Source organism: Mustela nivalis, assembly GCF_964662115.1.
Source record: "Mustela nivalis genome assembly, chromosome: 6".
NCBI classification, from domain to species: Eukaryota; Metazoa; Chordata; class Mammalia; order Carnivora; family Mustelidae; genus Mustela; species Mustela nivalis.
In genome coordinates, this window is record NC_139025.1 from 32,868,162 (window position 1) to 32,895,468 (window position 27,307).

General features: G+C 46.7%; 1 protein-coding gene across 3 annotated transcripts in view; it reads right to left on the bottom strand.

The window, feature by feature from the left end:
• RAD51B (RAD51 paralog B) overlaps positions 1-27,307 on the bottom strand; it is a 681,452-nt gene that overhangs the window by 87,859 nt on the left and 566,286 nt on the right. The window contains exon 11 of one of the 3 annotated variants that reach the window (XM_082734032.1): positions 22,520-22,974. The exons of the other annotated variants lie outside the window; for them this stretch is intronic. Coding sequence (XP_082590158.1) covers positions 22,934-22,974 — 41 coding nt within the window. The 3' untranslated portion in view covers positions 22,520-22,933. Of the gene's footprint in view, positions 1-22,519; positions 22,975-27,307 lie in introns of those variants that run through there. 3 annotated transcript variants of the gene reach the window in all.

A 27,307-nucleotide genomic window follows, 5' to 3' on the forward strand; every position in this document is an offset into this window, starting at 1 on the left:
CCATTCCCAGGAAGGAGAAGAAAAGAACTTTCCCATCCCTTTGAGAAGGAGAGCACAGTGGAAATGGCTTTGCTCTGCTGCACCCACATCACGGTCTCCTGGGAAGGTGAGCTGCAGGCACGGGAGGGGCATGAGGCCATCAGGGTGGGCTGAGGTTGTCCAGTCCAGGCAGCACCAACACAGCACTCAAGGCAGGGCCTTTTCACAGATTCCTTCACTCCCCGGAAACAGCATGGAGGATGACCCTAGAATGTTCCCTGGCAGATACCACCGTACAGTCTGAGAGAAGTGCACTAAGCTGTCCACACGGGACCCTGTCGTGCCCTAATGAGGCTTCTCACTGTTTCTCAGGTTGCCAGGGAGGAGAGTAGACACAAGGAAGCCCCAAATAGGCACTGAGAGGCCAACACGTAGGAACTTCAGCTTCCGAGGGGCTGGGCATCCCCCAGACTGCAGGGAGCACAGAGCTTGGAGGTGGCCTGTTTAGTCTGTTTGCTCTTTCAGAAGTGTGCTAGGGAAGCCAGGAGTTATTGTTTCCCCGAAAGGTAGGCACTCATCAGGTGGGTGGTCCTAGCATTTGCCCTGGGCTTTGATTCCCTCCCTGTTCTTTTCAGGAAGACTGGGGGGGTTAGTTTCCCCGGCCCAGCAGCACTGGGGGGCTGGCCGCACTGTGCCCCCGTGCTGGGTTTTCCCACAGGCCCCCGCAAGGGCAGCCTGCTTGCCTCCAGAAAGCCCTGGGCGACCCGTGGGGGGGGGGGAGGAGGGCTGCAGCTGTGTGCCCCCCCCCCCCGCCCACCGCCTGCAGCAGGCTTTGATCAGTTCTCCTGGGGGCTGTGTACAGCCTGACCTCCCATCTCCAGTGCCTCTCAGGTGGAAAGTTCTGTTCAGCCTGTCTGTGTCTTCAAAGGCTCTCCCTCCTTCAGGCTGGGACGAGACTGATAATGGTTCTCAGTTTGCTGTCCTGTGATCTCCCAGCAGCCCCCATCCTTCCATTGACAGGCTTCTGCTTGTTTGCTTGGGCTGCTTTGGCCGAACTCAAACCACCTTTCTGGTTGAGGAAGCACATTGACATCCTCCCCCATTGAGGCGCCTTTGATGGCTCAGACGTGGCCTCCAGCCCAGACAAAGGTGACCGGGCCACCGCAGCTGGGCACCCGGTGAATCAGACTCTGGGCGTCGGGCAGGGCAGCCGTTGGAGAGAGGCAAAGGACTCCCTCAGCCCGCACAGTTCGGGAGGAACGCTCAGCTCCGCCCTTCCCGCCCCTAGGCCCCTGTAGCTTTCTGCCCCAGCTCCCTGCAGGAATCCAGCTGTGGGGACTGAGATGTGCGCCACCTGCGCCCATGTCTGGATCTGGCTCCGTGTCGGAGAGGCCTCGAGGCCCGCAGACGCCAGCTTCCCAAGAACCCGAGCTATTCGCTGTCTTGAGCCGCAGGCACCAGGCCAGCCAAATTCGGGAAGTTCCTTTTAGGGCCTATTATTTCCAATGGCTGTGGCCTTCTGGCCTTGGTTCTCAGTCCAAGGGGTAAACAACAGCTGAGCGGCCACTCCGGGGCCCACTTCCAGCACGCTTCCCACCCCTGCCGCTGACCCTGAGCCTGGGCCTCCCAGCCCCCTGCCCAGGGTGAAAGGACAAGGCATGGGGGACCCAGGTGGCTGTCAGAGAGTCTGGGCAGGATTGCCACCTCACCAGAGGTCCAGGGGGCCTCAGAGCGGCGCGCTGAGCCTCCCTGTGTGAGGGGTTAGGCTGCATGCTGCCCTTCGGTTTCCTCATATTTAAAATGAGGGCGGCCAAGGGCAACAGGAGCGGTCAGGAGAGCATCCTTCTTCCCCAGCCTGATAGCACAGTGCTCTTCCTTCCTTTTGATCATACTCAAAACAACTGCGGCCCTAGAACAATGAGGCCGGGAGGAGGCCGGAGGGGATTTATTATGCTGTTGTCCTGTGGCACAGCCTCGCCTGACTTTATCTTGCACTGAGGTCTGCGTGGGAGGAAATCTGGCAGGCCCCTCGGTCACCTCCCTGCTCCTGCACTGCCTCCAACTCAGGACGCTGGAAGGCCCGGGAAGAAGCTGTCCCGCTAGCCCCGCCCCAGCCGAAGCAGCAGGCACAGGGAGATCAGTGCAGATCTCTCCCAAACTCCAGGACTCCGGGAAAGGCACAAGACTCCAGGTGTCAGGCCTGCCCGAGCCCATCCTGCCGGAGACGGGGCCCCAGACAGTGTCCGTCCTGGGCAGACAGATGGGTTCGAGCAGAGCCTTGCTCTCCAACCAGCTTCCTCTCTCTTCTTCTGGTGGTGGTGGTGGGCGGGGGAGTTAGCTGGATGGGCTGTTTGTGGACTGTCCAGCGTCTCACACGGGTCACACGGGAGAGGCCCATTGAGTAGGGGTTTCATTCTGCCGCCCCTTACCCCGGGCCCATGGCCGAGGTGGGAGAAAGGCTGGGAGCCTGGGGGCTGAGAGGATCTTGATCAGTATCAGTTGGGACTAGATTTTCCCGGAATGTGAATGTTTTGCTGTCCATCTGCTATTAGCAGGATCTAACCAGATCCTCACCCAAACTGTACTGTCAATGGCGCTAATATTTAGAAAATAAACAAACCGTTCTCATTAGCCAGCTGGGCACGGAGGGGCACCCGAACAACCGTCTTCGTGAGTCTGGAATCTTCTGTAATGCTGTGGATTCAGCACAGGTCTGGTATCGCCATCGTTCCCCGGATGACCTTGAATAGGCTACGTGACCTCTCAGAGCCTCATATTACTCATCTGTAAGATGCAGATGAGAATACCAAACTCGTCGAATTGTTTTGAGAATCAAATGAGATAATAATGTATGTAAATCACATAGTCGGTATTAAAGGTTCTATAGAATATGGTCACTACTATTAACCACCATTTCAAATAGTGTGAGGCTCTCACCTGACCTCCTCAGATCCTGAGTAGCATCCTCAAGTGAGCCGTGGGCCTTGCTCTCAGCCATGAACCATGTGAATCCACAAGGATCTCAGGAGGAAACAGACCTGTAGCCCAGAGCTGACAAAGTTTTCCTCAGACTCCAGCAGCAAATCTGGGCACTGGGCATGGTTTTCTAGATTCTCTCTCTTTCCTGTCACATCATCTCTTCCTGAAGTCCCATCGTATTAGTTTCCTAAAGTGGCCGCAACAAATTGTCACCAACCCGGTGTTGGAAAACAACAGAAATTTATTCCACCACAGCTTTGGAAGCCAGAAGTCCAAAACCAAGATGTCGGCAGGGCCATGCTCCCCTCAAAGGCTCTCGAGGAGAACATGTCCCTGCTTCTTCTGTCTGGTGGCTCCAACCATTCCTCAGCTTGGGGCTGCATGATTCCAGTCTCCACCTCTGTGCTCAAATGGCCTCTTTTTCCTGTGTCTCTCCCTTTGCGTGTCTCTTATAAGGACACTTGTCATTGGAGTTAGAGCCCACCTGGGTAATCCAGCATGATCTTACCTCAAGATCTTTAACTTAATTATATCTGTAAAGACCCTAGTCCAAAGACAGTCAAATTCACAAGTTTCAAGGGTTGGGATGTAGACATGTCTTCTGGGGCTGCCATTTAGCCCACCACATCCATCTGCTCTGCAAAATGTCCCATCGGATTATGACTCAAGGGTCAAGACAAAAGCTTTCACTTGTAGCTGGTGACAAGGCTCACTCATGTCCATGTTGACATGAATGGCTCTCCACTTGGTCCCAAGAAAGAGGTGTGGTCCATCTTCGAAAGGTAATCTGGCTGTTGGTTCTTTGTTTCCTGGAGGGGAGTGAAGACAAGTTCCTCTTGGCCTGTGAAAAATTGAGAAGTATCTGTGTTCTAGGGCAGCATTTAAATCAGAACTGTGCAGCGGGGCTTCTTGCTCTTAGCCAGATACAGTGGGGTTGCAAAGTCTGCTATGCCTCTAAAGGCTTATGAGGGAGCTGTGAAGACCTACTTTGAACAGTGTGTGTTGAGTTTCCTTCCTGCCAAGCCCACTGGAAGCATTAATTCTCCCAGTGCTCATATCTTTCCCCTTCTTCCCTTCTCCTGAGGCCTTATACTCAGAGAACACACCCAGGAGACCCTACCCCTCTCTTTTCTTAAAACCCTCCTCTGGCCATCCTCCCTTCTCAGGGCCATGCTCTGAGAGCTGCCCCCTGCTCTATTTCCTTCTTTAGCCCATGTTTGGCCATAAAGATCCATGTCTAACAGAAAGGACACTGTCCCAGGGCTTCCAAGCCTCTCTCTCAGGAAGGTCCTTCTTTCCAAATTGCTAATGCTTCAGCTATCAGACTGTGAGAGAAGAAAGATTATCATACAGCAGTATTTTTTATTCTTCCAATCAAATGATATTTATATATAGATTTAACACAGGCCTTGACTCCTTCCAAGTGGTTTCAGGAAAGAAACCATCTCTATGCCTGTTTCTTCTACCAGTCCAGTTCAGTGAGGGTCTGTGGATGGCCTGGCCTTTCTCCTCCACAGTTACTATGAATAACTTTGCTTTTGTTGCTTTCTCTGTAAAGGTGTTCCTCCTCTTTCTGACTCACTGATGGTAATGGGTGCATGTGTAGGGTTCAGCCTTCATAAATATGGAAGCTCCAAACACTGGATCACGTACTAACAGAATTTAAGCTCAAGGTGGAGAGTCATTATGATCCAACAGTCTTTTGAGAGTGGGGCAGTTGTGACTCCCATAAGGACAAAATCTGACCTGTGCTTCTACATTGCTGGTGGCATGTAAAATCGTTCAGCCATTGAGGAAAATAGTATGACAGCTCTTCAAAGAGTTAAATATAGATTTATTCTATGACCCTGCCAGTCTACTCTTGCGTATATCCCCAAAGAATTGAAAAGAGTTCCTCAAATAGATACACGTGCATGCAAGCTCATAGCAGCACTATCAGATAGCCAAAAGGAGCAAACAGCCCAAATATCCACAAGTGGATGAATGGATGAGCAAAATGTGGTTATGTCCATACAGTGGAATATTAGTCAGTCAAGAAAGAAGTGTAGTACTGAACTATGCTACAAAATGGACGAACCTCAGAAATATTCGAGTGAAAGAAGCCAGACCCAAAAGGTCACATACTGTATGTTTTTATTTACTAGAACTCTCCAGAATAGGTAAATCCATAGAGACAGAGTGGTAATTGGTAGTTTCTAGGAGTTGAGAGGAGGTGCAGGGGGTGGTGATTGGGGAGCACTGATTGATGCCCATGGGGTTTCCTTTCGGGGTGATAAAATGTTAGATACTGGTGGTGATTGCTTAACATTGTGAAGGTACTACTTGACCCTGAATTGTTTATACTTGAACATGTTTTGTGTTAGGTGAATTTCACCTTGATAAAGAGTTCAAATGTTAAAAAAAAAAAAAAAAAAAAAGCCGAGTAAAAGAAAAATCCGACTTTTGTGCTCTACGCACACAACAGCAGCCCCTGGTCTCACACTCACTTCACATGTCCTCCCTTCCTGGGCACACCTGTGGGCCCGTTCTCAGCGCCGGAACACCAGATAGGCTTCTGGTGCAGATTGCTGTCAAGTTCGATCCTCCTTCTGAGGCACATCCTCTGAAATTCTATGGCTAGAGCTGAGTCTACACAGCAGCAACCAAATGTCTGAGCAGAGAACAATGGGTGTGGGTGAGAACACCTTAATCGCCAAACTGCTATTTCCCAATATTTTGTTTCTGTGGTGGCAACGTGGATTTTCTAAGCAAGAGTAAGAGGTTTGTATATTTCCCTGTCTTTAAGAATTTCTACAGGCTAGGAAGGCGAAGAACCCAAGCGACAAGATACCTAGAAAAAGAGAGTCAAGGCCTGCCTGAAGCGCATCCAGGGTTCTCTTCGAAACTATTGTTTGTTGAAGTTATGGGGGAAGAAAGTTCATGCTCCCATTGTATTTGTTCCAACCTCATGAAAGGACCTTTTCATTTCGTGTTTCCAGAACAGAGAAGATTTGGGACTTTAAGGAGAAAAACGCCTATCAAAGGAACTGGGGCCATGGGGACTTCCCCATATGAAGGGATAGAACGTTGGAAGTCTGATAACTGAGCTGTCATTCATCTGGGCCACTGGCTGGAGTAGTCAGAGGCGCCCAGTGCCTGTCCTCACAGCATCGGCAGCCCCGTGTGGAAGTGGGGCGCCCGCACTGTGGGTATGTGGCCACAATGCGCATGCTCAGTCCTGAGCCCCCGGAATCAGTGCCCAAGGTGACAGGGAACGCCCCCCGGGGTTAGTAACATCTGAGCCCAGAATCGTAGGAAGATTGAGACAGGGGACCCGCCTTACAGGCAAGGAAGTACAGCAGGTGCTTGGCGTATCTGGGGAAGTGGGTGTGTGATTCCCAGGAAGAGGGCCGCACGCATCTCTGGAACATATAGGAAAGGCTGGGAGTGACTGAGAGGTTGTCGTTGGAGAGGTGGGGAAGAGGGTGGGTTCTGGGAGGACCCCGGAGGCTTTAACTGGATTGGGGACCTTTCATTTCTTAAGTTGGGTGTTGGTTCAGGGAAACTCCTTATGCCTTTTTGTACGGATGAAATTGTCTCGACTTTCGATCTCTGTGGGAAAGCCCGTGACCCGCTGCAGCTCAGGAGCCCTTGCAAGCTTTGAGCTTCAGAGCTTCCCACTGCGGGGGCACGAAAGCTGCTATTTTGTTACTCCCTTTGCCAAGGTTTGTCTCCCAGGCAACACCTCCACAGAAAAAAGCAGGACAGAGAGCTTGACCCTCCCAGCCCTGGGGCGTGCAGTTCCTGGAACTGACTGTTTCCCATTTAGGGAAGTGGGAAGAGAGAGGAACAAGTCTAAGCCCCATTTTGTGTCCTCAGGGACAGCTTATATGCCCCTCGATGGACACTGCCCCAAGTTCTTTTTCAAGTGAATTTCCCTTCAGCTACACTGTTTGCTTTTCCTGCCAGCGCATCCTGCCCCCTCCGGAGTGGTCCCGAGGAGGAGACCCAGCCCCTGCCTTCCTGGTGTGCAGAGCTTAGAACAAGAGCCCTCTGCCCATCGGACATCCTTACCATTTCCAGCTATTGAGTGTAATCAGGTGTGCCAGGATCTGATTTCAAAGCCCAGATCCAAGGGGCTCGGAGGAATCCTTTCTCCCTGTTGCTCCAGCGGGAGACAAAGGGGACTGAACAAACAGGATATGCTGAAGCCGCACAGAGCATGGCCTTAGCAAGACCGCCGGCCGGCCAGGCGGGAGGCAGGGCTGGACCCGACAGCCCCGGAGCTGGGGACTTGGCATGCGCAGTTGATCATGTCCCAGAGAGAGAGAAGTAAGGAGCAAGACAGGAGGAGCAGACCCTCGGATCCCTCTGACAGCCTCTCTGGAGAATGTTTCCTTAGGGATAGTCATGCTCTTACAGGGTCTGGGGAGTTACCGAGTCCCTGCCTACTGGAAAATCCTGACTTGGACCATACACCTGGCAGAAGCTGTTAGCATTTCCAGAAATTGTGGGGTGGGAGAGAAGTGAAACTCAGGGATCTACAAACAAGTCAGAACTGATGGGGGGTATAATTGTGGGGGAAAACACATCAGTCACAGCCCCATATTTGGGTCCTGGTGATTCCCTGTGTCTCTGTCCTTTTACCTGTTTCTGTCTCTTTTACCCCAGACTCTGATTGCTGGACTTGCGAACTTATATCTGGTGAACTCTCTCAGTCATGAACTTGACAAAAGAGTCCAAAGTCATCCTGGAGAACAGAACCCTTCTTAGGAGGGTAGTTCCTCTTCTCCCTCCTACTGCCCAGTTTTATATGGGATAAATCAGAGTTTAAAATAATATTCATCGGGCACCTGCGTGGCTCAGCTGGTTAAGCCTTTGCCTTCAGCTCAGGTCATGATCCCAGGGGCCTGGGATTAAGCCCCGCATCAGGATCCCTAGTCAGTGGAGAGTCTGCTTCTCCTTCTCCCTCTGCTACTCCCCCTATTTCTGCTCTCTCTGTCAAATAAATAAAATCTTTAAAAAATAAAATAATGTGTATCAAGACCAGATTTGAAAGCAAACAAAGGTCATTGAAGGCAACGAGAGTAGGAAGCCACTTATGCTGGAAGGGGAGAAGCTTCTGGGTTAGGCTCACTCCCCTGACCAACAGCGGAACTTAATGTTACTGCCCTCAGTTCACCATCTTTCAAAGATACGGTCACTAGCGCTTTCATTCAGGGGTAGTTGGAATATTGCTACAGGTACTCCTGGTTCTTCCAGGCCCTGGGGGACACACGTCACATTCTGTGGATGAGGCAGGAAGGACAAATGTCCTCCAGGACACAGGGTGGTCCCACACAACTGGAGAACTATGCCAGCCTTTTACTAATAGAGCAACACTGGTGGAATTGGTTATTTCCAACACTCAACTCAACCCTGAGCCTGTCCGACCTAGAGTCTTTGAACATAAACCTTACAGAAAGAGTATCTGAGAGGGAGTAGCAGATTCTAAAGGTCATTGTTGGCTCTAGATGAAATAAAAAGCCTCCAGAAAATGAAAACCTGCATAACATCTATAGCTCATCGTTGTCTCTAAAGCAGCTCTGAAATAAACTCAAAAGTTTCCAAGAGACATTTTAATCTGGCATAAAACATCAGATTTATGGAGATGCATCAGTTTATGGAGGGGCTGATGTTCTGGGACCTGGAGATTCAAAGACTGCCTCTCAGATAAAATAGGTCTGGCCATATACTAAGTTGCTTTGCCCTGTGTGGTATAAATAGTTGGCATTTGCCAAGAAGGGCTAAGAAAGAAAATCACAGCTTGGAGTGGGTATATGGAAGGCACAATGGACATGCCGGTTAGAAATGATTTCTGTTTATGTGGAGACAACATGATCAGAGCTTTTCCTTAGTTAGGTGGCCAGAGTGAAAACTGAGTGTGGGGGGGAGGTTCCTCAGGGGGAATTCTAGCTACATTAAATGAACTAAGGAGGGCCTGTTTGGGAGGGGGCAGGGGGAAACCAGCAGACACATCCAGATATTTCTTAAAGGGAGAGACTTGAGGAATCCATCACTCCACTCATCAGCAAACGACCTTCCCGAAGAATTTGAATTCTCGAGAGATCTCGAGCACAAAATTGCAATGTCTTTCAGAACTTGATTTGTGATTCAAGATGAACTGCTGTTAACTCTGGGGTTACTCAGGTGGAGAGGGTGGGAACGACAAGGTTCATTCATCAAAAGGTGGCAGGAGAGCCCTCCGGGTGGTGACTGAACGAAGGCAGAAGGTGAGCCCAGGTGGAGAAGAGAAAGCCAGGAAGAAAAGAAACACCCTTTCTCTCATCTTCTGGCGTGGCCAGGAGATAGATCTGCTTGAGGGAAGTGCAGGGGTCTGGTCTAACACGAATTCTCACTCAGAACCAGAGGGACTGGAGGTTGTTCGAGTAGAACTGAAATCCTTCCTCTGCCACTCACTAGTTGACTGACATTAAACAAGCTACCTAACCTGAACTTTGGCCCCTCACTTGTAGGATGGGGTTAATGGTACCTGCCTCAGAGGGCTGTTAGGGAAATAAGTGAGTATTTATTGAGCACCTTATATGTGCCAGGTCTGGTGTCAGATACTGGAGAGACCATGGTGAAAGGGCTGACAGATTCATGAGATCACTTGTGTCGTGAACTGGGTGCAGACCCTGCCTAGCATATAGTAGCTGATCAACAAAGTCTTTATCAGTGTTTTCCAGCCTAAGATGATTACAGTCATTTTGTATGAAGAGAAGGCAGACAGGCAAGACTTTGCTGAGTAGTGATGGTGGAGCTGAGACTTGAATGACAGCAAGGATCTAGTCCTGGGATCTTCTCCCCCTCCCCCCAGACCTTTTCCAATCTACCATCTGGGCATCTGCTGTGTGCAAATGGTTTTGCCAGGCCCTTGGGACTGACATGACACAGCACTTTGTAGCTTCAAACTGGCTTTCCATGTCAGAACAAATGTCAGAAGTTTTCAAATTTTTCCTTGGAGCAAGTTATTCCATGGAGATCCTGCAGGGATGGTGGGAGAGATTTTGAATTCATATTCCCTACGACTAGAGCAGTCCTTCTTTGATTGGTTTTATAGCCTGGACCCCTAAGAAAAAGCCAACTATTTACTGAGTGTCCTTGATGTGCGTGACCCTGGTCTGCTGCTTTAGGGTACTCAGTGAGCAAGTCCGTGATGCCTGGCCTCCGGAGCTTATACTGTAGCAGGGAAGACACACAGGGATGGGTAAACATACTGGGTTATTTATTACGTTGCATGGTGATGCGTGCTTTGGGAGAGGAAACGTAGAACAAGATGGGGTAAGGGGTGTAGGCTGTAATTTAAACAAGGGAGGTCTCATGGAGAGGTGACATTTTGGCAAAAAGTTAAAGGTAAGGGAGTCATGCTCCTATCTGGGAATGGAGGTGAGGGCATCAGCTATGGGACTGTCTTGGGGGAACAGGATCCCCCAAGGAGTTTGAAGTATAAAGTCCATTAGGGGAAGCCTGTTTGATGATGAGAGGAAAAGCAAAGAGAACGGGTGACCATAGCTGGTGAATAAGGGGGAGTGACAGGAGATGGGATGGCAGGTGCTGGTGGGCACATTGGGTTCTAAGGGACAGTGGAGAGACTCTGTTTTCAGTCTGAGTTAAAGGGAGCCACTTCAGAGATTTGAGCAGAGGAATAGCATGATCTAATTTAAGTCTTACAACTACGGCATGGGTCACTGCATTAACCCAGGTTCAGGCCACCAGTGAAGGTTGGAAAACCACCCATTTATCTACATGGTCATCCCTATGGCCCCTTGGAGCAAAGACTGGGCAGATTACATCTATGCCCATTTTACACATTGTGAAAGTATGACTCAGGGGGGTCACGGGGGACCTCTGAGGGCACACAGCTGGAATGTGGTGGGCTGGGGATTGAAGACCTGCGGCCTCTCATGACTTGGTCTTGGATGGGTTGCAGTCATTCCACTGTCCTCCTGTCTCTCGTGTCCTTGAGAACTGCCTCAGTGCAGACAGAAGACCACCCACGTTTTACTTGGTTTTTCAAAATTCGTATTTTATTTACTAAAGGTACACATTAAAAAACTTAGTTGTCCCTTAGGGTTTAAAGTTCACCTTTACAAATCTCATTTTACTCTAGTTATAAATCACAGATGCTCAAGAAGAGTTTGTGATGTCCTTACATTTCAAAAGCCCCTTCCCTGCCTTATGCTTTAACAATGAACCCAATACACTCCACCTAGTACATCGCACAACACGTATCCCACGGTAAATCATGCCAGAAAGGAAGAGAGAGCCCTGTTGGAGGTCTGGGCCAGACGTGACCGTGACCCCAGGCCTTGGTGGGAGGCGGGGGCAGACTTCCTGCCAGGCACCCTGTTGCTGGCCAGGGTACCATGACAGAAGATTCAAGAGGCACCTGGATGAAGGAAGAAAAGGAAAGCCTTTCTCTTTCTCTATTCCTTGTCTCCCTTTTTACCCTTACTCTAGAGAAGCTTTGTGAGGGCAAAGTCGCAGGATGATAAGCAGAGGCTCAAGGGGCAGCTTCCCAGCATAGACTCTCCAAGCCCCTCTCCCCTTCTGTCCACTGTCTACACCCCTCACCCCGCCCTCAGTGCATTGCCGCTCTTCTAACTCCTCTGCCCTCCCTCTCCCTCCCATGACTCCAGTCTTTCCCGGTCACCCTCCCTCCTGCTGCCCTCCTCCCCTCCCCTCCGTTCGAGCCTTGTGAGCTCTCCGCCCTCCCCCTTCCCCCCTCCCTGCGTGTCCTTCCAAACCCACACTCTTTGTTGCTGAATTCAAGGTTCTCAATACAATAAAGCTTTGATGATTAGCCCCGATTGAGAAGGAATGTCAGCTTAAATTAATGAAGGGTCTGAATAATAGAATTTTAAAGCAAAGTTTAGTTGCTTTCACATTTGTAAGACATCCTTTCCACAGGGAGAAGCCTTCTCATTCAAATGCAGTAAAAGCTAATGCTGAGAAATGGGGCAATATGTCTTAGAGACTCTTAAATGCTTTAACAGAAAGGGCCCCCTATAATTGGCATATACTTTCTTTGAATCTGAGTGTTTCTGCTCCTAAAACCTTTCATTTTTAGCAGGCAACATTTCTTTTTATCACTGATTTCACTAGGCTTCTCTCAGATCTCCCACAGTTTCAACTCCTGAATTCTTTATGACAGAGACATTTCCACTGGAAGGCCTCTAAACATTTTAAATTTTCAACTTCATAACCAATACATGAACACGTTCTTGTTTGAAAAAAATTGAAACCTTAGAAATAACAATAAGTGATAGCCTTATAAATCATACAAGATTTCATGTCCCAGTTTATATTACCTTAAGGTGGTAACAATGTATGATCCTGCACAAAAATCCCTTTTCAGGGGTCCCATCCAAAGGGGAACCACCTACATCTGACTGGGTCTTGATTTCTTGTAAAAATAAGGCATGAGGTAGGTAAAGCCCCACGCTCTTCCATGTCCCCATTCAGTACCACTGATGCCTCGATCCATTCCCATTTCCATACTCCCGAAAGGAACACTCACCAAGATGAAATGAATAAGGCAAATGGCAACCATGATTAAGTCTAGATAAGGGTACTTGGGTGTTCAGTATGCTATTTTCGCTACTTTCCTGAATGCTTTAACTTTTCATAATAATAAAAGAAAGACTTACCAAATGCTAATAGCAAAACAGCCAAATCATTGTTGGAAGAGAAAGAAACTGGTTCTGGTTAATGCTATCCTCCTCTTCGTAGGGATTCCTAGCCTAGCACTGGGCAAGGCTGAGCCTTACTTACAGGTACAGTAACAGAAGAAGTGCATGGTGTACTTCTTGGCAATGCGTCCACATCTGTAAGCCCTTTCATATATTTTCTTCTTTTTCTCTGGGGGATAGGTAAGGCAAGTGTTGTTCCCATTTTCCAGATGAGGAAACAAAAGATTTGGTGACACTAGCTAATAATACTGGCTCTGCAATTGTGGGGTCATGGGGAAGCTCTATTTTTAATTTCTTGAGGAATCTCCACACTGTTCTCTGAAGTGGCTGCACCAACTTGCATTTCCACTAACAGTGTAAGAGGGTTCCCCTTTCTCCACATCTTCTCCAACACATGTTGTTTCCTGTCTTGCTAATTTTGGCCATTCTAACTGGTGTAAGGTGGTATCTCAATGTGGTTTTAATTTGAATCTCCCTGATGGCTAGTGACGATGAACATTTTTTCATGTGTCTGATAGCCATTTGTTTGTCTTCATTGGAGAAGTGTCTGTTCATATCTTCTGCCCATTTTTTGTTACGGTTATCTGTTTTGTGTGTGTTGAGTTTGAGGAGTTCTTTATAGATCCTGGATATCAACCTTTTGTCTGTACTGTCATTTGCAAATATCTTCTCCCATTCCAAGGGTCACCTCTTTGTTTTGTTGACTGTTTCCTTTGCTGTGCAGAAGCTTTTGATCTTTTTTTTTTTTTAAAGATTTTATTTATTTATTTGACAGAGAGAAATCACAAGTAGACGGAGAGGCAGGCAGAGAGAGAGAGGGAAGCAGGCTCCCTGCTGAGCAGAGAGCCCGATGTGGGACTCGATCCCAGGACCCTGAGATCATGACCTGAGCCAAAGGCAGCGGCTTAACCCACTGAGCCACCCAGGCACCCAGAAGCTTTTGATCTTGATGAAGTCCCAAAAGTTCATTTTCGCTTTTGTTTCCTTTGCCTTTGCAATTGCACTACTGGGTATTTACCCCCAAAATACAGATGTAGTGAAAAGAATGGCCATCTGTACCCCAATGTTTATAGCAGCAATGGCCACGGTCGCCAAACTGTGGAAAGAACCAAGATGCCTTTCAATGGACAAATGGATACGGAAGATTTGGTCCATATACACTATGGAGCATTATGCCTCCATCAGAAAGGATGAATACCCAACTTTTGTAGCAACATGGATGGGACTGTTAGAGACTATGCTGAGTGAAATAAGTCAAGCAGAGAGAGTAAATTATCATATGGTTTCACTTATTTGTGGAGCATAACAAATAACATGGAGGACATGGAGAAATGGAGAGGAGAAGGGAGTTGAGGGAAATTGGAGGGGGCGGTGAACCATGAGAGACTATGGACTCTGAAAAACAACCTGAGGGTTTTGAAGGGGCAGAGGGTGGGAGGTTGGGGGAAACAGGTGGTGGGTATTAGGGAGGGCATGTATTGCATGGAGCACTGGGTGTGGTGCAAAAACAACGAATACTGTTTCACTGAAAAGAAATTAAAAAAAAAAAAATGCTGGCTCTGTTGCTGTTTTCTTACTGGGGCAGCAGCCACTGTTCTAGGCACCTGGCACTATTCTAGGCATCCACAGGTATTAACTAATTTTACAACAACTCGGAGTCCCATGTGTAAGCTGCTCAAGATTGCAAAACTAAGTAGTGGGCTGGAATACGAGCCCAGGCAGCGTACTCATGAGCTAGAACTCTTAAACGCCTCCATCCTCACGTGATGGCATGACAGATGTCTTTCTAGTGGTCCAAGGGTGGAAATCTGACAGCCTCCAGGCTTCACTCAGACTGGAAATGTGCTGATTTGGTCCATCGAGTATTTTACAATGTTTGAATTAATTGCTATAATTTAAAAATGTATTTAAAGAAAGATTTCATCAGAAAATCCAGATTTCTTGCTCTCTTGAAAAATCAGACATACTGACAACATTAGGCTGGCATCCCATAACATGGTAATTGGCTGGAACTAAGTATACATGGCTTCTGTAGGCAGGGCATGCTCTTTCCAATTTGCCCATTCCCCACTATTACCTATTATTGCACCTGGCCACTTCTTGCAACTCCGTTACCTAATGTGAGCATTTGAGGCTGCAATCCCTGCACTGTAAAAATCTACACCCCCAAAGAAGTAGACTGTAATGTCCATCCTGGTGGCAACAACACGCTGCCTAATTCATAGATTCATCCATCTGTCTATCCATCCAACCATCTCTTCATGTATCCAAACGCCATCTTTTCGCTCTGCCTACCTCAGCTACCCTCCCTACCTAGCTCAGCCATTCTCAAACTGACTGTACAGAGTCCCATCTGCCATTTCCTGACCAGTGTCTACTATTCTCCTGCCCAGAAGGGCAGTGTCAGAGGATGGGAGATGATGTGTTGAGGAAAAGTTATGGCAGCTCTTATGGACTGAACAGTGTCACCCCCCACTACCATCACCAAATTCATATGTTGACGTCTTAACCCCCAATAGACTGTGCTTGGAGATGGGCCTTTAAAGGGAAACAATTAAGATTAAATGAAGTCATAAGAGCAGGATCTTAATCCAAGAAGACTGGTGTCATAAGAAGAGGAAGAGACACTTAGAGCCCACACATGTGAGGAACCATGGGAGGACACTGTGGGGAGAGAGGACTCAGGAGAAACCAAACTCACTGGCACCTTGATCTTAGACTTCCAGTCTCCAGAAGTGTGATAAAATAAATTTCTGTTCTTTAAGCTATTTTGTGTGGTATTCTGTAATGGCAGCCTTAGCAGACTAATAGAGCAGGAAACCATTTTTCATGTGTCCCCCACCTTCCCTTCCACCTCCTCAGCCCTTAGTCCTTTTCCCCTGCACAGACTAATCACCTGACACCCAAAGCCATTTGGACTAGTTACTAAGAGAAGTCGTCAGCAATCCCAGTTAAGAAGGTCTGCTATTTCTCCAGTGGTGTAAACACAACCATTGGGATGGGCTGAGAGGCTGGGGAGAGTGTGGGAAGATGTCACTAAAGAATTCTGTCCATGAGATGCACTCAGGACATTTCACTAAATCCTGTGTACCTGAAATAGGGAGAAGCTGCCCGAGTGCACAGCACAAGGGGACTCTGGAGCTGAGATGTGGACATGGAAAGTATTAGTAAAACCTAGGATGCCTTAAGGAACATTGAGAGGCACAAGTCTGTCCAGCTAGTTGGCTGGTTTTAACAAGTTGGTTTTTTTCCTGGACAGTCTGAGTCCAGCTTAGACAGTGATGGTCAGAATAATTACTGCAAAATTGGCTTCATCCTAAGGCTTCCTATGGGTTTCCTCCAGGTGTTCTCGTTAGAGAGGCTTAGGTTATTAACACAAAGATAGGTGGTTGCTGATTAACCCCAGAAGGGCCCCGAGGACTGGGAGAAAGCCAAACTGGCTTCTGCTCCATCTCTCCAACAGCTTTCAAGCTGTTAGAGTGGTAATGACTGTGGAGTTGGACGGTGGTATTGGAGAGAGATGCTGGACAAACCCCAGATGGGTTTTCAGATCCCAGGGGACAGACAATGGCAATAGATTTCAACCTCAGATCCTAAATGGAATGAGCAGAGATCTGGATGTCATCCAGAGGAACTGGCTCTAGAATCCCAGAGCAGCAGGTGTAGAAACACCATTGGAGTGACCTTCCCCGCCATCATAGGCTCCTAGGGAAACTGCACTTTTGGTCGGTAGATAAAAGCTGGAACAAGGTTTGATGAATGATTTAATCAACACTGACATACCCAGAGCTCAGGAAAGGGCAGGGAAATCCAGGGCTGTTTAGACTTGCCTCTAATTCACTTCTAGCCTCACAGCCACTGAAAAGAATACAGAGATGCTGACATTTGAATGTAGGTGTCTGGGGTTGGCCTTTTAACCAACTGATATGGTATAAAGGCAATGGTCTCTACTGAGTAAAAGGCTAAGCCCAGTGTCGTAATTCAGTTCTCTCCCAGTCCTCTCCTTGATGTGTGAATTCACACAATGCATCATTTCTCTGACTCAGATGAAACAGGGCAATGCCACGCACAACCAGTCCTCTAAAAATATCAGGGAGATTTGTGAAAACTGCCAGTGAAGAGCTTTGGGCATACTGGGAGAACACGACTGGCAAAGACCTTATCTGCCCAGACTCCTTCACTTGTGTTCTAAACCATATTTTGAAAGTAAATTGCTTGGGACTGGATATTCGAGACTCTGGGACCAGGGCTCCATGAGGCCTGAGGTTGGGGGCCTGGGGAAATGCAGAAGTCTTAGACAGGAACTAGGGATCCTTGCAGGGGTCAGAAACAGCTCTGGGGAATTAGCAGAGCCAGACTATCTTCCTGCTCTGCTCCATCTGGGTCCCTTGATGGAAGTTTCTCATGCTTCTGCTGATGTTTGATTTTTGGGGAAAGGGAAACTACTCCAAAGATCAAGAGAAAGAGGAAAGGTACCTGAGTCCCATGGTGGGAATGGGAATTTTTTTGGCTGAGAAAGGATTTTATTTCCATCCCTCCTTCCATGCCTTTCTCCAATCTTCCTTATATTCTCAAATACATTTTAAGAGCTCTTCCTCCCCACTTGCTAGTCCTATACCTCTGTGATCGCACACTTCAACAGGGTGAGAGGAAGGATGCTGGATCAGGAGTTGGTGGGTGAGCAGTGATAGGAGCCCGGGCTGTGCCTGGAGAGCAGGCCTACAGTGATGAGATGGGGGGACGAAGAAGCAAGAGAGAATGAGTATCTGCAGCGATCCCATTAAGGGTTCAAAGAGCCCACTAAGGCCCATCACATCTTCAGCCCCTCACAGACCCTCTGAAGGAAGCTGCCTTGCCCCACCTTCTGCAACTTGGGCAGACATGCTTGCAGCTCATCCCTCAGCCCACAGCTGACTGGCTGGCTAGTGGCCAATGATGTTCTCTGAGACAGAACAATAAGATGAGCCTGAGCCAATGAGATTGTCTCTTAGGAATTTTAACTAAGAATACCGAGGAAAGAAGCCAATGGGAACTGAAGTTGAAAGGCTGAGGTATAAAAGGAGGAGCTCAAGACCCCAGGATGGGCCACATGCAAGCTGAAGTTTTGAGTAGGCAGGATCTGCTGTCTATAGGGCATGTCTGCTGGGACATGAGTGCTTCAGGTAGAAATGCAGAGGGAAGCAGAGACTCAGAGCCTCCGAGGTAATAAATCCCCAGGGCTGCCTCTTCTCCTAAAGGCTTTCCAATTCCAGGCTACTTATATCCTTAAAAATACCTGTTCCTTTTTACCTGAAGTAACTGAGACTCTTCTCAATGAAGAGAGCCCAACTATAACTAATAATTTGTAGCAGTTCCGTGAAGGTAAGCTGACATGGAATTATCTGAAGACATTTGCTTTGGGGAGAATGAGCAGGCTGATTCCCTTAGCAAACATGGCTACTGCCACTGCTTATTTGGAAGCATTTTGCGTATTTGAGATCAGGTTTTAGACAGGAAATAGTGTGTCCTAAATTCTCCCTTTGTTCTTATGGTATCAGGGTAGGCCAAGACTATGTTTGAATCCTGAAGAAAGGAGGTCTTGGCATCTACAAAAAGTGGGCTGGTCTGAGAAAGCTAAGTCCTTTTTAAGTTACTAAGATCCAGGTCTACAAATCTCTGAGAGGAAATCTTTGAAACCATGACTTTTTACCTAGTTAAAAGGAGAAAGAGGTGTGGCAGCCATGTTGGTTCACCAGTGGGATCTCGTGAATCATTTCTCATCTCCAATTTCAGGGCTTAGGAGGGCTAAACTGGAAGGAAAACTGAGAGCAGCTCTTGTCAATATGAGACCTCATCTATTATGTCCACAGCCTGTTGGAAATGTCCCCCGGCAAGGCTGCCATCAGCACTTGACTGAAAACACATGGAAACAGCCCACTCAGAGCAGGAATTCATTATTGGAAGAATAATAAGGGAAAGTTTTTTCCCCCCCCTCCTCTCCTCTCTCTCTCTCTCTCTCTGCTGGGAGAGCTGCTTTCTGGAAAAGTCACAGGGCTTAGAGGGAATTTGAATCATGTCTGGTAATAAAGGGAGGAATGGAGGAGAAAGGGCATGTTTCCAGAAGCCCTTTCATACAAAGCATGATGGTTATGGGCAACTCAAAATTAGTTGTTCCATCTTAGATGTATTACTGAAATCAGGCCATGGCTCCCTTTAACCCCTTATCCTTTCCTAAGGTTACTAGTGTCTGATAGATCCAAGGGAAAAGTACCCAGAGTTAACTGGTTTTCTGTGGATACTCCTCTCTTTCAAAATGGTTGCCTATAGACTAAAAATGGGCAAAAAAAAAAAAAAAAAAACTATTTGGTCTTCTTTCCCCAACACTAGACATAAGTCTTCGGTGTATACTGGGTGATCCAAGGAAAGGTATGTGCAAGGGATGAGTGTGAAAGAAGGAGATAATGTGCCAGCTCACTGGCTACATTATTATGTGGCAGACGTTACAAGTGCTCACTAATATCTAGCTCTCCTTTCCTTCCAAATACAGGGGAGGTTTGGGGCACCTGGGTGGCTCAGTGGGTTAAGCCTCTGCCTTCTGCTCAGGTCACGATCTCAGGGTTCTGGAATCGAGCCCTGCATTGGGCTCTCTGCTCAGCAGGGAGCCTGCTTCCTCCTCTCTCTGTGCCTGCCTCTCTACCTACTTGTGATCTCTGTCAAATAAATAAATAAAAATTAAAAAAAAAAAAAACAAATACAGGGGAGGTTTGTGTTTCCCACCTCCTTGGAGCTACGTGTAGATGTATGTGTCAATTCTTGGGGAAAGCACTTAATTGCCAGTGTACAGTCTTTCTCTCTCTTCCCCTACTGTGGCAATTGTAGAAGTACATGATCATACTGAAATGGAATACTGAGTTGTCATATGGAGGACAGCATCCCGGAGAGTCTCTCAGACACACAGACTTTAAGTCACCAAGATTTTGGGGGTTGTTTGTTTAGGCAGCAAAACCAAGTTCATCCTAACTTATGCCCACTATTGATTGGTCTAGTCTCTTCCCAGATCTCTTTGTAGTTTCTGGAGAATTTGGGCTCCATCTGAACACTGTGGTTACTGGAATTCAGAGAGGTCAACAATGTGCTTTCACTCACAATTAGGATATTTTTTTGAGGATTGTGATGGGCTCACTCCTTCCATTTGAGCAAAAGAGGCCTCTGATGAATTCTGTAGTAGAATAAAGAAAATACGTTCATAGCCATAGGACAAAAGTGATGGTGACAATATTGAAACCAAAGCTCAAAAAAAAAAAAAAAAAGACACTCCCAAGGGGATCTAAAATCACACTTTTAAGGTCAGAATCTGATATTTTGTACTTGTTCTTCCCTTTATTCCCCATTTCTTCCTTACCTAATCCTCATTCTCCATCTCCAGAGTTCTCACTTGGCTCTCCCAGTTTTGTCAGATCATCTTTTAAATCCTGTCCCTGAGCAGTAACCTTGCTTACAACATACAAGACCCAATGCATAGGAGTCAGCACTTCTGGGTTAGTCCAGAAATGTTTACTCTGAGGGCTGACAGGGACCACTTCTGAATCCTCACTAGGATTGTTGCACATAGAGTAGCTCAGATGTCAGCACAATTAGGGAAACAAAGTTGGACTTTGACATGTAAATGTATACGTACACACACAGATAGAAAAAAAAAAAATCCGTGAGTAGCATCCAAGGTCAACACTAGATACCTCACTACCTCTCATGGGAGGTACCAGATTGGCCGCTTCTCAGCTCATGAAAACCACCTGTGTCTTCTTTCTTGTGAACGTTTCCTGGGGCAACTTTCCTGAGCACGTCTCCTAATCTTTAATCATGGTGGAAAGGGAAGGAGGTAGTAATGGGTCTCTACTAAATTCTCAGCACGCTGAGCAGGCTTTCTGCAGCCTCTCCTCCCAGGGGAAGTTCAAACCACTGGTGTTCCTGTTGGTGATTCTTCGGAAAATACTCACGGAGTTCCTATTCCATGCACAGTACGGCACTGAGTACTTTAGTGAACTGAAGATGATAAGAAGTTGTCACAGATGTGAACAGAAGTACTACGTGGGTGAGGGGTGAGAGAGGAAGAAGCATGACTGAGTGGGCTCGCATCCACCTTCTGTCACTTTCTAGCAAGAGAGTGAACTTTTGTCTCATTCCTCATCTGCGCAGGAAGAATGATGTGAGGTCCTACTTTGTGAGACTGTTAGGATCAGGTAAGCTTATGCATATATAGTGCATGTCAGACATGCAGCAACACTTAATAAATACTGGCAAGATGCAAAAACGGCACGTAGGTCCTGTCCTGGCAGCGTGGTGTGTGGTGAAAAGTCCTGTTGAAACTTGGAGCGGGAGAGTGTGGGGCTGATTCGTCAGTCATTGGGTGTAGAGTACCATCTTAGGGTTTCCTGGGGTCAAAAAAATAGGCTCAAGGAGGAAGACATCTAATCCCTGCCAGTTGTGGGGAGACGACTTCCTTGTACCTCTCTCAGACACTGCTGGGGGCCCTGTTTTAATGTGTGAACCGTTGAGCTTTTCTTTCCCGGTGGGCAGCGAAAGCGGAGAGAGACTGAATTAAGAGTTACAGAGAATAAAACATCTTTCGCAACTTCTCAAATAGTCCCTTGATGTTTGAAATTAGTCAATTCATGTAGTAAAAACTCATAGGAAATGTACATTTAATCAGCCGCAAAAACTCGGCTTGGTTTTCACAAATGTTCTATTGAAGACCACAAGTTCCCAAAATGCATCTCGCTTCAAGGGAGACAAATGACCACAGTCTGGAAAGTCTGCCTCCCCGACCTTTTTCAGGTCTACCAAAACCCTCCCTGCCTTCCAATGCCCAGCACATGGTTTGCTCTCCAGGAATACCTTCCCTGATTCGCTCCAGCTGGATAAAATGTTCCCGGTCTTTCCCTTGCAGCGTGCGGCTTGGATGCACATCTATCATATCATTTTATTTTACTCTGTTTTACATTATAGTTAGTGGTATATGGTCTTTTCCATTTCTCACAATATAGTTCTTGAGGACGGGACACATATCCCATTCTTGCGAGCTGCACCGCAGCGTCTGGTGAGGGCTCAATAAATACTGAGTTGTTAAAACACTGAGTCATTCACTCACTCTTCACTAATCCGTACCTACTTTGTGCACAGCGTTCTGCGGGGCACTGACGGGAAACACGAGCTAGGGTAAGACCTGACAGTAGCCTCCCAAGCATTAAAAAACCTCTGGAGGGGGAGCAGCTCCAAAGCGATTCTAGAGAGGACAGCTTGGGGGACACTAACAACTTGGGTTAGAGAGGTCCCCCATACCAAAGGCCGGGAAGATCTGATGCCTGACTTTGAAGGAGCTGAAGCCTCCAGGCCTTGCACTGAACCCAGTCTTGAGGCTTTGGTTGGAAACTTCATGGCAGTCGGAGGGCGTGGGCTGGGTGTTCTGCTGGAAACAACTAAATTACCCTATGGGTCACCAGTTGGTTTATTTGCTAATTGACTGGCCCAGCTTTGGGCTTTAAATCTAAAGAAATCATTTCATCCTTTATTAAATACTGCATGAATCTCACTCTTTGTCCTGCAGGGGCTGTACACAATATACTAGTGAAACTTGAATTTACACCACAATAGTCATGCCACTAATGACCTTCCAAATGCCACTAATACCAGACATGTCCCGCTTCTCAGTTGGATTCGAACCTGTCAGTGAATTCTGAGCCCATCGACCTCCCTCTGACACAAGAGCAGACCCCCACACCCATGCCCGCCCCCAGCCTCCCCATCTTTCCATGATTTAATTTCTGAATCAGTAACTCTTTGGAGACCCCAATTCCTTTACACCCACTCTCTTTATATGGTGGACAATACTTTATTCGGAAATGTTCCCTCCTGTAATTACAAATCCTGTTAGTCATCCTCCTCCTCTCCCCAGGGGGATTGTGGGCTTTAATTAATTAACGTGGCTGAACTGCTTTGAGGTGCCTGGTTGAAAGGTGCTATGTAAGTGCAAATTATTATTATTATGGCTGTTGACATCCCATGGCGGCAAAGCCTTCAGCCCCACGCATCTACAGACCTGAACAAAGGCTTCTTCATCCTCACCTTCCCTGCTAGGTCTGAGATGGCTGGCTCAATGGTATGGAGGCAAATCTGTTACCATCTCAACATCAATCAACTAATTAATCCCCATTATGTTGGCTTCCGTTTCCTTCTTCCAAGCAGCACCATCCTGTTTCATTTCACAAATCGTGTGCCCAGCAGCTCTAGACAACGGTCATAGTGTGTCCCTGTGGCCTCTGTTGGCCTAAAGGAGTTAAAAAAAAAAAGGGGGGGGGGGAGAAAATACGTTTGGAAAAAAGAAGTGTTACCAAGAAATACACTAACTTCTCACTAATAGTCTAAATAAAACTTTCCTTCCAGCTGTAGACCCCTAACATACATGCATATCTTCCTGTTACCTAGGGAGTCAGCAGCCTCAGAAAGCAGAGACCCCCCCCAGAAACACAGCATAGGTGTGGGGTAAGTCTCACAGTCATGGCTTGACTGCTGAGAGCTGCAGACAAAAGCCCTTTCCGGGCTGGGTGGGAAGAGGTCATCCAGAGAAGTGGGAGCCCCTCTTTGGCTTCCTCCACTAGCTCCAGGTTTCCCCTGAGAAAGCCAGCTGCCATCTGTAGCCAGGAAGTCCTCACAAAGACAGGGGAGCATGATTTAGATGTTTTGTGCTGCACCTAGCAAACCTCGGCCCTTAACAAATGCCCAGTACTTCCACTGTGATGGTAGCCATTGAAAGCAGCCCTGTGGGGGAGACGTGGCCTCTTGAAGGGACGCTGCTGACCAAAATGCTCCTTACAAGGTTGTGCCTCAGACCCTTTGTTAGCATGGACGTGGGCGAGCCTCAGGGGGTCATGTCTTCATCTGCCTCCATTTATCCTCCCTATTGAAGGGCTCCTTCAGGACATCGGTCAGTCTCTGTGGGAAGTGATTTGGAGGGCAACAAAAGAACTTGGGCCCTTTGGGGGGCCTTCAGAATTCAGTAAACATCTGGACACGGAAGGCCAGGTTCTCAAGCAGTCTAGCTGGGGACATGTCAAAAGAGAGAAAAAGCTGTGTGTGTACTGCAAGCTCTCAGTTCTGTGGTGACATTTGTGGGAGAAAAACATAGCCACCCCAGTAGGTAGATAGGAAGATTTTTCAAAAGCTCCTCTATTTGTCAGTTTTTGTGAGGGCAGAGTACTGTTTGTCAGCTCTTGGGGCATGTGCGAGGAAGTAGAAGTTTCGCATGGCTGGGGAGCAGCACGTGATGGATGTTCCGATTCTCAGTGCACGATGAATAACCCGCGGTTGCACAAGCCTATCCTGGGAGTTGTTGTTAAGCATTTCTGTTATCCCTGAGGTTTGGAAAACACTTTCTAGTCAAGGTGACTTGTTACATTCTCATCAAGAGCATATTTTAATTGACCAAAATATGAAGTACTGAGGCTAAGGGATTTACATTTCATCACATGGTGAAATTCAGGATCTGAACTCTTGACTCTCAACATTCCCTTTATTATTGAATCAATCCATTAGAACACATTAGTCAGCATGATTCAACATTAGTCACATGGCACTAATCAGCCTTCCTCAAGGTTCCCAAATCTATCCTCAAGCAGGGAAAGAAACTGGCCTCTATCAAGAGACAATGGAATGCCATTTTCATCGGTATTCAGGGGCTTACGTCCAATTCAATCCCCCTGCCCCCACGCCCTACTCTCAGGAACCTTCCTCAGTCATCCATTTGGATTGATTCTATTTCCTTTATCCATATAACATTATTTGAATCTCAATAATAGGTGTTACAGTTTGCCTTTTATTAAACTTATTTTGTTTTTGAGCTAGATTTTGAGTTACTAAGAGAGAAGGACCATTTTCCCCCCAAGGCTTACATCCCTTGAGCACTGTGGTTTACAAACAATAGATACCTCAACAAATACCCACTGAACTGAACTCACTGAAATGGAGCTTAAGTCATATTCCAGAAAGAACACCAAGTCCTCTTGGAAGAAGTTATCAAAGAAAATCAACAACCTGAATTGATTTAACATCTTTTAGTATTATTACCTGGGCATTTTCACAAATGCAAATTGTTAGCTCTGCAAAGATAGCCAAATGGCTTCCAGGTGCTAAAAGAGTGTGGACCCAGTCTAACTATAGTCCAGGCCTTGGAATAAAGTTTTTTTCTATAACCTTATTCCAACTGACATTTTGTTCCATGTGTAAAAAAAATGTGGAGACAGGAAAAAACATTTTTTGGGGAAAATGTGTTTAGTCTACGACTTTGGACCCAAATTCATACCCTGCTTTGTGCTATAAGCACAAGTAGCTCTTGTTCAAGCATCTTTCTTGTGTAGTATATAATAGCAAAACACATACTAAAGTTTCTGCTTGTGAGAGATTCTGTTATGGGTGCGGGACCAAGATTTTTGGTGTTGATCCCTGGTGGCATTACTGATTGTGATACCCTACTTCTCTGCTCTGGATTCTCCAAAGAGGGTCCTGATAGCATTTTTAACATACAATATTTACAACACAATATTTATGGTGCATTTCAACATTATGCTATAAGCCCAACCCTAGGGTCTGTACTATTGCACCCTGGGGTCTACTGTCTGCAGCTGGGCTCCTCTGAAAAGTATGTATCCCTGAATGTTCATCTCCCCTTCTCTCACATGGTAAAAGAACTCCCCAAATTTAACTGGGAATATGGACACCCAGATAAACAACTACATTTCTCAGTCTTTCTTCCCAAACATCTATAGATTGGCCAACATGATATAAGCAGAAATAATGTGTGTAACTTCCAATTAATATCCCTAAAAGAAGGAGGATGCCCTTTCCTCTCACCATCATTCTCTACTCCATATAAATTCTGCTACATATTCTGGATGGAGGTCATGATGCTGAGCCATTGTGGACCATGATAACAAGGGCAACATCCTAGGTGTGATGGGGCAACAAGCTAAGAGCCTGCATCCTTAGACAAACATGTGGGATGAGCTGCTATTTCTAACTCTGGACTGTATTCCTCTGCAATGCTACGTGAGAAAGCAATAAATCTCTACTCTGTATTCCACTGTTAACTCAGATTGTGATTCCGTCCAGCTGAACTTACAACCCAACTCAAGAACTTCCTTAAGGGACTGCTTACATTAGTGTGACTGATCCATCTTAGCTTAGGATCCAGGACAGGACTAGGATATTCCTAACAGAGGCTCATCAAATCTGAGAGGTAAGTTACCAGAGGGGCTTCTGTGATGGAAGATGAGAGGCCCAAACCCATTTCTGCTTTAGTAAAATCTTGGGAGTTCTAAGTACCTAAAAAGGGATACAAACATAATTTGGAGGCAGTGAACACAACTTTGCCTTTCTGGAACTCAGACTGCTGACCTGAAAATAAGGGTGATGGAAAAAACTAAAATCTCTCATTCTTAGAAGTGTATATAGCTAACTCTGGGAGGAATTAAGGTAATTTTTCTCAACCAATCATCTAAGTATATGCATAAAGCACATGTGTTGTGCAGAAGATCCCTCTAGAGACTATGGAAGGATTACACCCCTATGGCAGAGATAAGAGTCATCCATAAAGAATACAAAGAAGACTGACCATGGAAACATGACAACAAACTCAGAATTACACACAGCTGTGTAGAAATGGTCCACTACAACCAGAGGAAGTTTAAATTGGTAAACATCCTTGGAAAGCAACTTGGGAATATATGGAAAGATTAGAACATGCATCCCTCTGACCAGTCGTTCCACTTTTTCTATATACCAGAAAAATACTCACACCAGCCCACCAAGTGGCATGTGCAACAGAATTCACTTAAGTTAACAAATAATTGAAATTTCCATCAATGGGGGAATGGATAATGTGGTACATTCATACAATGAACATGGTTGCCTCATTAAAGTGAAAGAACCATCATCTGTGTGTATCAGAGTGGATAAATTGCAAAAACACAACGTGAAGTGACAAAAGCGAGTTGTGGAATGATGTGTACAATACACCATTTATGCAAACTTGGAATGCACTCAAAACAAATCATTATATTATGTGTGGATTCACATACATGTAGAAAAGTTCTTCAGCATGAGGAGAAGGATGTATATCAAATCCAGGAGAGTTTTTACTTTTGTGGAAGAGTGCAAGGCAGGGAAGGGATGGACTGGGAGTTTTTTGTTTTGTCAAATTTCATTCCTATAATAAAAAAAATAATCTGAAGCAAATGTAACAAAATTTGAACATTTGCTAATTCTGGGTGTTCAAGTCATGGGTTTTATCAGTTTCTGTCCTGTTCTGTATTTAATTTTTTTTTCCACACTGAAAACAAAATCTCTCTTTGAAACTGATAGCCAGAGTAAAAGAAGTAAACAAAGTAGAGGGCTGGTGTGAGGAGATGTCATGGAGAGAGGGAATGTGAAGTAAATGTCCAAAAAGGGGAAAGAACTGGCAGAGGGGTATCCTTCCTCATCTTCCCTGGGAATCTCCTCCCTGAGAGGCAGGCAGAGCCACAGAGGACAATGCCTTGGCCTGCCCCAGCTTTCTGAGGCTGCAGGGGCACCTGGCAGCCGAGGGACAACGTGACAGACCTGCTCCG